At 46.4% G+C, this 9,618-nt stretch overlaps 3 protein-coding genes across 3 annotated transcripts; 1 reads left to right on the forward strand and 2 right to left on the reverse strand.

Moving 5' to 3' along the window:
• Nucleotides 1-231: 231 nt before the first annotated feature.
• Nucleotides 232-1,347, forward strand: GNI_079300 (putative phosphodiesterase; the record flags this gene model as incomplete). The annotated part of the gene is made up of 1 exon (XM_011132300.1): nt 232-1,347. The coding sequence occupies one exon, from the start codon at nt 232-234 to the stop codon at nt 1,345-1,347; it is 1,116 nt and encodes a 371-aa protein (XP_011130602.1).
• Nucleotides 1,348-1,496: 149 nt separating this feature from the next.
• Nucleotides 1,497-5,261, reverse strand: GNI_079310 (hypothetical protein; the record flags this gene model as incomplete). The annotated part of the gene is made up of 1 exon (XM_011132301.1): nt 1,497-5,261. The coding sequence occupies one exon, from the start codon at nt 5,259-5,261 to the stop codon at nt 1,497-1,499; it is 3,765 nt and encodes a 1,254-aa protein (XP_011130603.1).
• Nucleotides 5,262-5,297: 36 nt separating this feature from the next.
• GNI_079320 (hypothetical protein) lies at nt 5,298-8,969 on the reverse strand (the record flags this gene model as incomplete). The annotated part of the gene is made up of 1 exon (XM_011132302.1): nt 5,298-8,969. One exon carries the CDS (start codon nt 8,967-8,969, stop codon nt 5,298-5,300), a length of 3,672 nt encoding a protein of 1,223 aa, XP_011130604.1.
• Between the last annotated feature and the right edge of the window lie 649 nt (nt 8,970-9,618).

Below are 9,618 nucleotides of genomic sequence, written 5' to 3' on the forward strand. Positions count from 1 at the left end.
GGTCGGGTCCTAGTGCCCCAGAGGTCGGGTCCTAGTGCCCCAGAGGTCGGGTCCTAGTGCCCCAGAGGTCGGGTCCTAGTGCCCCAGAGGTCGGGTCCTAGTGCCCCAGAGGTCGGGTCCTAGAGGTTATGCTCGTTTTGTAGTGGTCCTTGTGACATCTTTGGTCAGTTGACGGTGTCTATTTATCGGGAGGCTCGACGTCGGATAATTGAGATAATTCTGGCGACGGATATGAAGGAACATTTCGAGAGCATTAGCAAGTATCGCATTCGGCGGTCGGCTGCGGGGTTCCATTTCCGAGACGATCCGGATGATATGTGGCATTGTTTGCGAATAATTGTGAAGGCGGCAGACTTGTCGCACGCGTGTGTAGAATGGCATCAACACTACCTTTGGAGTTGTTTGATTCAAGAAGAATTCTACCAGCAAGGGGAGGAAGAGAAGAGTTTGGGTCAGCCGATAAGTCCATTATGTGATCGGGAGAGTCATATGTCATTTGCTAAGAGTCAGAAAGGTTTTTTGGAGTTTGTTGTTGCGCCACTATTTACGGAGTTGAAGGAAACAGAGCCATCATCACAGGTCGCACATTGTCTTGAGAATCTATGGACTAATAAGGAACATTGGACGCAGTTGGAACAGTCCGGGGAATATGTTCGTTTCCCAAGTTTCGCCGACAAATATCGTGAAAAAAGAAGGGCCGAATTAAGGGCAGGTGGCGGCCTCAAAGCCATGTGGCTGTACGTCAATAGACTGGCCGCCGAACGCAATCAACAACCTTCACCTCGCTTCCAACAACACGGATCCAATAGTCGAACCAGTAATCCTACTTCTACCTCTCTCAGCAACAGCGGAGAGGCCACCCAAATCCTCTACAAAGGCGGCCAGTTCGGCGAGCTAGCTGTCGACGAACAAAACGCCGCCCCAAACGCCGGCTCTGCCTTCGGATCGGCCGTCGGCACTGCCGCCGTGGGGGGACCCTCGTCCACCAACTTCAACCTCGGAGCGGTCGGCTTGGTCAACGGCCCTGTTCTCGCCGGCCCTACCCTGAGCGGACTCTCAGTCAGCGGTATTTCCCTTTCCCTAAGTGGTCCCGCCAGCGGTGGTCCCGCTAGCGGTTGTCACAGCAACGGTGGAGGCAGTGGTCCCCCCACTAGCGGTGGAAGTGGTCCACCCATCACTGGCGGAAGTGGTCCACCCGTCAGTAGTCTTCCCATCAGTGCATCCGTCTTTGTTAGCGCTGCTGGACCGAGCGCGAGATGCGGAGAAGACATGTCATCTAGCGAAGTGACGGATAGCAAAATGCGGCGGGCCGTTCGGTGGGACCTTGAAGAAGAAGAGGAAGGATAACCAAACAAAACAAATTACTAACTTGCGGCGATGGAGTCGGGGGGTGATCCGGCCAGGCCGAGGGAGGAGGACCTCCCGACGTGTCTTCACGCGTCAAGTGTCTTAGTCAAGGTTGAGCGGCGGTAACTAAAAATGATAACCTAAAAATGTTATGAGTCCGCGAATGCCCCTGCGTTGCGGATAAAGACGCTCGGACTTTGGGCACTGCTCACGTCAATTTCGTGCACGGATTCGTAGTTGGCCAGAGTGTAACCGAAACCGTAAAGAAGGCTGGTTTTTAGTGGTCCAATGTTCTTTGACAACTTTGCGGCTAGATCAAATACGACCTGCGGCTTCTCCATCGTCTCGCTCCTGTTCCTTGCGGCCATGAGCACAATGTAAGTCAGATCATGATCACTCAGCTTCGTGGCGTAAAGCTCGAGTAGGCCCAGCATCTCACCCCCACTCGACATGTATGATCCTTCAAACAAGTCGTACAGTAGGCGAAGAGAGTATTCGTGGTGCGATATGTATTCAATCAGCGTCAAAGCATTTTCGCTCTTCAAATCACTGAACTGCGATGATTTTACCACCTCGTCTAAAACCGGAGCACTGATTGAGTCTAAGTACACCGTCAGGGTACCTTCGCCGGATCCTGTTCTATGGATACTAAATGGTACTAAACAGTCTGGGTCAGGATTTTTGCCCGCTACAAACTTGAATTTGTTCGGAGCGCACTTTACAAACACAGCAATAAACTCCTCAACGCACCCGGCGGTCAAGTCAATTCGTGCTAGGAGTTCTTTAACCAGAGTCCTATCGTTTTTGGGATGATTCCCATATCTCAAATTACCTAGTAGACCTTGGAACGGCATAGTGCCCGGATCTAGCATTTGAAAGATCAAATGATAGTATCGGTCGCTATATTGGTTAGGACATTCCAATGTACTACCTATGAACGACCACAAGATGTCATTATCCGTAAGGTTGTCTGTCTTGATACTATCCCAGATTTTATCAACATTCATCTCCGGAATCTCCGGCATTTTCATTTCAGACACTTGGGTGTCTAAAGACCGGCTGCCTGGTCGGCTTGGCACCTTGTCAAACTCGTTAAGAGTCTTGGTGCAGGTGTCAGGATTATCCATTAGTGCAGCAATAATACTTCCGTGTGTTAAGCGATTGGGGAAAGGCTTGATGTATGCGGCGCCAAACATGTACGGTTTGAGATACCTCATTGCTGCGGCCCTGGTATGGGGATGGGCCATGGTCATGTTGACAATTGCGAGGAGATAATAAACCGGATTTGCAAGAACTCTTGTTACCAGGAAAACGACGTGTTTGCCAGAACTTGGCTTATCATTTGAGTGGAGCAGGCACTGGAACACATCCCTTACATCGCAGAGTGAGCAGGAAGTGATCAAGTAGGACAAGTTGATGATTGCAGGTTGATAGACACGATTGTTTTGAATCAAGTCATCATTGACTTTTTTCAAGTGTCGAACAAATCGCAAGTCGGAGTTATGTCTCCAGTACAAGTAGCAATCACCCTCGTAGTCTTCGGCAGACATTCCTGCAGATATTTCATATGGACAATAGATGCTACCACCCTCTTTCAGATCCTCCCCCAGATCGCTGATTTCATCATTTCTCAATGCGCTGCGCAGCCATTTTATGTACCTCCTTCGCTCAAACTCAACCTTGGCAGCATTCTTTCTAAGCTCATCCTTCACCCATTCTGTAAACGATAAAGGTGCATTTTGAGGTCTTAAGTGCATCATGACTTTCGGGAACAGTCGCTTCAGTAGATTCAAATAGTCATCTTCAGTGTATAGCTTCGTCTTCTGAACACAGGCACCACCGTCAAGATTTTCCGTCGTAATTCCTTTACCGACCTGTGCTCGGAACCACCGTAAAACTTTATGCCAGTGTTGTCTATACGCAACTATATCCAAAGGTCCATCATAATTATCCAATATCCTTTTGAAATCAGGCATTAGGAAAGTGAGATACTTATCAGGTAGGTTCAAGAACGTTCTGGTGCGTCCCTTCATCGCTTTCGGCAGAATAGTGCACAATAAATAGTCTCTCAAGGGTTCCACATCCAGGTATTCCTCCAAGTGGTCTGCATCCGTAAGGTCATGTCCTACTACCAGACAGTCAATGAAACGCATACCCAAATTCCGTCTTCTCGCGGAATCCTCCGTATCGTCTACGCGATAGTTGGTTACCAGCAACGCTTTCAAGACTGGTGTAAAGCTCCGTATCCACTCTTCATTTTTTGCTACTTGCAAGCACTCAAGGAAACAATTGTAAATCGGAAATTCAAAGGAACTACCACGTCTCACAATAGTCACCATATCCACCAAGTTTCTCAGTACCCAACCCCGGTGCCTCTCTTTCTTAACACCCTTCAACAAGCGCCTCATGAACAGTGGAAGGCCCTCAGTTGGAGGTAAGACCCCTGACCCCGCCTCCGTCTCTTCTAACTTGTCTACAGACTTTCCATCGTTCGTCTGATGATCACCGTCACTCTCATCACCTACGTCATTGTCTATCTCTCCGGCTGCATCTGCCTCAAGCTCTTCCTTTTCTGCCGGCGGCACATTCTTTCCTTTATGCGTTTCACAGAATATCTCGTACGCTTCCTCGGTCATAAGTTCGCATTGGCCTAATATATCTGGGTTATTGATGATGTACTTGAAGAAGCACTCGTAGCCTTGACTTCGCTCATATTCAACAGATTTATTGAGCAGTCTGCTTGCATATGGATAAAACAAATTCCAATCAATGAACGGTAAGCATGCTTGGATATGCTCCCTGTAGTTTTCATAGTCCTTTTGTTCACGAATATGACAAAACACGCGTGTGCAAATCTGAGATCGAACATTTACTGGCAAATATTTGAATAAATCGTAGGAGAATTTTTTTGCGAATGTTGATGGCAGTGGAGCATCCTCTTTCGCACCGTCATTTTTCGCGGCGTCCTGTTTTGCATATTTATTGTATAGCGCCATTGCAATATCCGTAATAAGTTTCTTAGGCCTGACATTGGATATATTATGTAACCTAAAGTTGCACGGCGCATCCATCCAAAGTAGAAACTGTTCAGCTGTCTCAGGGTATGCATAATCCGCTCTTGTCTTATGATTGTCGAGTAGTTTGCGCGCCACGGGATTCCTGAATTTGAAGATGCCCAAGTCATGCGACCAGTAACAATCCTCCGCAATTTTGCACGTCAGTTCGAACAGCAATTCATGATCTGTTAATTTTTTCAGTCGATACATCGCGACCGCCTTCCTGTAAAAGGCTTGAAACCAGGTTTGTCTTGCAATCGTATCTGCATTGGATATCGTGCCATCCATTTCCAAGCAAAGTCGTATAGCGTCGTTCGGATAGTAAGAGAGCAAAAGTATTTTTCCTTCCAGAGAAGCTCTCGTGAATGATTCGACGTCTCGAGGCATGTCTTCCGGGGTACCGTACATCCATAAATCATGCACGACGGTATCAGCATAGCGACTTTCAATAAAGGCTATCACCTTTTGAGAACGGAGAATCCGAGCAACTGATAGACACTCCTGATAGGTACACAATTCCAATAATCTCCTAACCAACTCCCATATCTGTTCAATACTCAGTAAATGATTATGATTATTAGAACCAGTAATTCTAGCCAACCTCTTCTGACACACCCTGGCGATTATCTTCAAGCCTTGGTCTCTAACATATTCATATTCACTCTTCTTAACCAATTCTAGCATACCCTCGTAATCACCATCAAATAATAAAGCGTATAAACGTAGCCACTGTGTACGTCCTGGAGCTAATCCACGAACATCAAACCTACTAAGCAAATCCACCGCCCCCACACCCTTCTCAGCTAGCACCAAGGAACGCAGCTGACGAATTTTGTTAGCATATCCATTGACAAACATGATCGACTCTCCAAAAAATGGTCTTACAAAAAAATGTCACGAACACTCGAACGCCCCCACATTCCGAATATACACGCTCGGACTTTCAGCGCTACCCGCATTGATTTTGTCGATGGCATCGTGAGTGGCTAAGGAGTGCGCAAGCCCGTAGAGCAGGGTCGTTTTTAGCGGCCCGATGGACTTTGACAACTTAGTGGCCAGATCAAATACGTGTTGAGGGTTATCAAACCTGCTGCTTTTATTGTTCGCAGCCATGAGCACAATAGCAACCATGTCATGATCGTTCAGCTGTGTGAAGTAGACTTCAATTAGTTCAAGCAGCAGCTCTTCCTTACCTGATCGACAAGCGAATGCCTCAAACAAGTCGTACAGTAGGCGAAGCGAGTATTCGTGTTGCGATATGTATCCAATCAGCGTCAAAGCATTTTCGTTCTTCAAATCATTGAATTGCGTTAATTTTACCACCGCGTCTAAAACTGAAGCGCTTATGGAATCTAAGTACACCATCAGGGTACCTTCGTCTGATGCTGATCTATGGATATCAAACGGTACCGAACGGTTAGGATTAGGGCTTTTGCCAGACATAAACTTGAATCTAGTTGGCGCGTATATTACAAATACTGCAACAAGTTCTTCTTCATACCCGGAGGTCAAGTCAATTCGTGCAAGGAGTCCTTCGACCAGAGTCCTGTCGTTTTTGGGATGATTCCCATACCTCAAATTAATTAGTAGACTTTGGAACGACATAGGGCTGGGATCTAGCATTTGAAAGATCAAATGATAGTACCGGTCGCTATATTCGTTGGGACATTCCAATGTAGAACCTAAGAACCCCAACAAGATGTCATTATCCGTAAGGTTATCTGTCTTGATACTATCCCAGATTTTATCAACATTCATCTCCGGAATCTCCGGCATTTTCATTTCAGACACTTGGGTGTCTAAAGACCGGCTGCCTGGTCGGCTTGGCAACTTGTCAAACTCGTTAAGAGTCTTGGTGCAGGTGTCAGGATTATCCGTTAGCGCAGCAATGATACTTCCATGTGTTAAGCGATTGGGTAAAGGCTTGATGTATGCGGCGCCAAACATGTACGGTTTGAGATACTTCATTGCTGCGGCCCTGGTATGGGGATGGGCCATGGTCATGTTGACAATTGCGAGGAGATAATAAACCGGATTTGCAAGAACTCTTGTTACCAGGAGTACGACGTGTTTGCCAGAACTTGGCTTATCGTTTGAGTGGAGCAGGCACTGGAACACATCCCTTACATCGCAGAGTGAGCAGGAAGTGATCAGATAGGACAAGTTGATGATTGCAGGTTGATAGACACGATTGTTTTGAATCAAATCATCATTGACTTTTCTCAAGTGTCGAACAAATCGCAAGTCGGAGTTATGTCTCCAGTACAAGTAGCAATCACCCTCGTAGTCTTCGGCAGACATTCCTGCAGATATTTCATATGGACAATAGATGCTACCACCCTCCTTCAGATCCTCCCCCAGATCGCTGATTTCATCATTTCTCAATGCGCCGCGCAGCCATTTTATGTACCTCCTTTGCTCAAACTCAACCTTGGCAGCATTCTTTCTAATCTCATCCTTCACCCATTCTGTAAACGATAAAGGTGCACGCTCAGATCTAAAACGCAGCAACCCCCCTCGAAACACTCGCTTCAGCAAATTTAAGTAATCATCGTCAGTGTACCGCTTTGCATCCTGCGGTCGTGGACAAAGCTGGTCGTCTCCGTTGTCTGTTATCTCCGTTGTGTCTTGTCTCCGTATAATATTACCAATCTGCGCCCTGTGCCAGAGTAAGATTCGTCGCCAGTGTTGCTTATGCGCAATTCGAAATAAAGGGTCATCAGAACTATCGAGTGCCTCTTTAAAATACGGCATTAGAGGATCGCCGTATTTACGTGGTAAGTCGAGGCAAATTCTGGCTCTTCCCTTCATTGCTTTGGGTATCACGGTGCACAACAAATATTCTCTCAATGGCTCCATGTTCAGGTATGTCGTAAAAATCTTAGCTCCCATTTGGTTGTGCCTCAATATTAAACAGTCAAGGAATCGCTCACCCATCTCCCGTCTATTGGCTGCGTCGTCGGCATCGTCCAAGCGGTAATTCGTTACAAGTAACGCTTCCAAAACCGGCGATAATTCCCTTATCCAGCTTTCATTTTTTGCCGCTTGCAAGCACTCAAGGAAACAATTATATATCGGAAATTCAAATGAACTACCGCGTCTCACAACATCCATCAGCCCAATCAAATGGGTTAAAACTGGACTACGTAGCTTTTCCTTCTTAGCACCTCTTAGAATCCGCCTCATGAAAAGCGGTATGCCCTCGGTTGGAGTCAGTAATAATGCCTGAGCCTCTTCCCCCCCAGCCTGCTCAACCTTGAACCTTTCCGTTTCCCCTTTATGCGATTCACAGAAGTCCTCATAAGCTTTATCCGTCATTATTTCACACTGATTGAACACATCTGGATTACCGACGAGGTATTTGAAGAAACAATGATAACCGATACCTCTTTCGAATTCAGCGGATCTGCTAAGTAACTTGCGAACATACGGATAAAATTCAGACCAATCAATAAAGGGCACGCATTCTCGAACGTCATCTGTGTCATTCAGATCGGTTCCGAGTTTGCATAAATGACGAAACACGCGTGTGCAAATTTCAGATCGAACATTTTTTGGCAAATATTTGTACAATTCGTAGTGGAACTCATTTGTAAATGTCAGCGGCAACTCAGTCCCCCGCACATCCCCAAACGATGCGCTCCCAACATCTGCATACTTGTTGTATAACGTCATTGAGATTTCTGCCATCAGCTTCTTGGGTCGAATCTTATCCATCCGTTCGAGTTGAACATAGCTTTCAATGTTAACCCAGTGAAGGAATTGCTCGGCTGACTCAGGATATTGATAGTCACATCGACACTTGTTGTTGTCCATGAGTTTACGGGCAACCCGATTCCGGAATTTGAAAAGTTTGTTGTGGCGGTTTATACACATGCACGAAAGATCGTATAATGACTCATGATTTGTGATTCTCCCGCAACGGTACAAGTTGATTGTGAATGGGTAGAAGTTATGGAACCACGACGTTGACGTAATCGGGCAAGATCTAGCCATTTCCAAGCAAAGCCGGACAGCGTCGTCTGGATGATGACGGAGCAACCGCAGTTTCCCTTCCAGAGAAGCTCTCGTGAATGATTCGACGTCTCGAGGCATGTCTTCCGGGGTACCGTACATCCATAAATCATGCACGACGGTATCAGCATAGCGACTTTCAATAAAGGCTATCACCTTTTGAGAACGGAGAATCCGAGCAACTGACAGACACTCCTGATAGGTACACAGTTCCAATAATCTCGTAACCAACTCCCATATCTGTTCAATACTCAGTAAATGATTAGTATTATTAGAACCAGTAATTCTAGCCAACCTCTTCTGACACACCCTGGCGATTATCTTCAAGCCTTGGTCTCTAACATATTCATATTCACTCTTCTTAACCAATTCTAGCATACCCTCGTAATCACCATCAAATAATAAAGCGTATAAACGTAGCCACTGTGTACGTCCTGGAGCTAATCCACGAACATCAAACCTACTAAGCAAATCCACCGCCCCCACACCCTTCTCAGCTACGAACCTGCTTCTTAGCTGATGTACCTTTGGTGCATAATCATTGACAAACATTTCCCTATCTTCGCATCCAAATTCAAGTTCAAAATTACTCCCCAGACGGGTTCCCCAGACGGTGGGTGTGCGTTTGTCGCCATCCCGTGCGTGGTCGTCTAATGAGCCCCTGACCCATACAAAAGGTAAAATGTGAATTTAAGACAACTAAAAATCACGAACTAGGTTTGTGTCTTCGGACAAGGTACGAACAGCGTCACTCAATCTTCGCCCCTGCCTTGTGAAACAATCCTGTGAGTCGCACTACAGAATAATCTGTCTAAGTAATCCCTCACACCAGAGGTGTTCATAATAAAGATGTTGTCTTCACACACACTTCCCTTAATAACCATTAAAGTGTACCGCCTTCAGTGTATAGCCTTCATAACCTACAACGTAATAACCATCTAAATGCACTCGTGTCATTTCGCATTGAAATCTAGACGAGAGATAGCTAATATGTAGGGGAAATTTGGACCGGTGATTGATCGTCAAAGATCATAAACGACTGCTGAGTTTAGCACTCGTCATCAGCCCAGCCACCCTGCTTGCGCACCTCCATGCAGTTCCTTCTTCAAGCTGCCAGTCTGTCGTGTCTGGTTCCAGCTGTCACTCCTGGCTGTCATGTCCACTCCATCGCTTGCCACTCTTGTTAGTCGACACGGTGTGC

This window comes from Gregarina niphandrodes, assembly GCF_000223845.1.
Source record: "Gregarina niphandrodes unplaced genomic scaffold scaffold00014, whole genome shotgun sequence".
NCBI lineage: Eukaryota > Apicomplexa > Conoidasida > Eugregarinorida > Gregarinidae > Gregarina > Gregarina niphandrodes.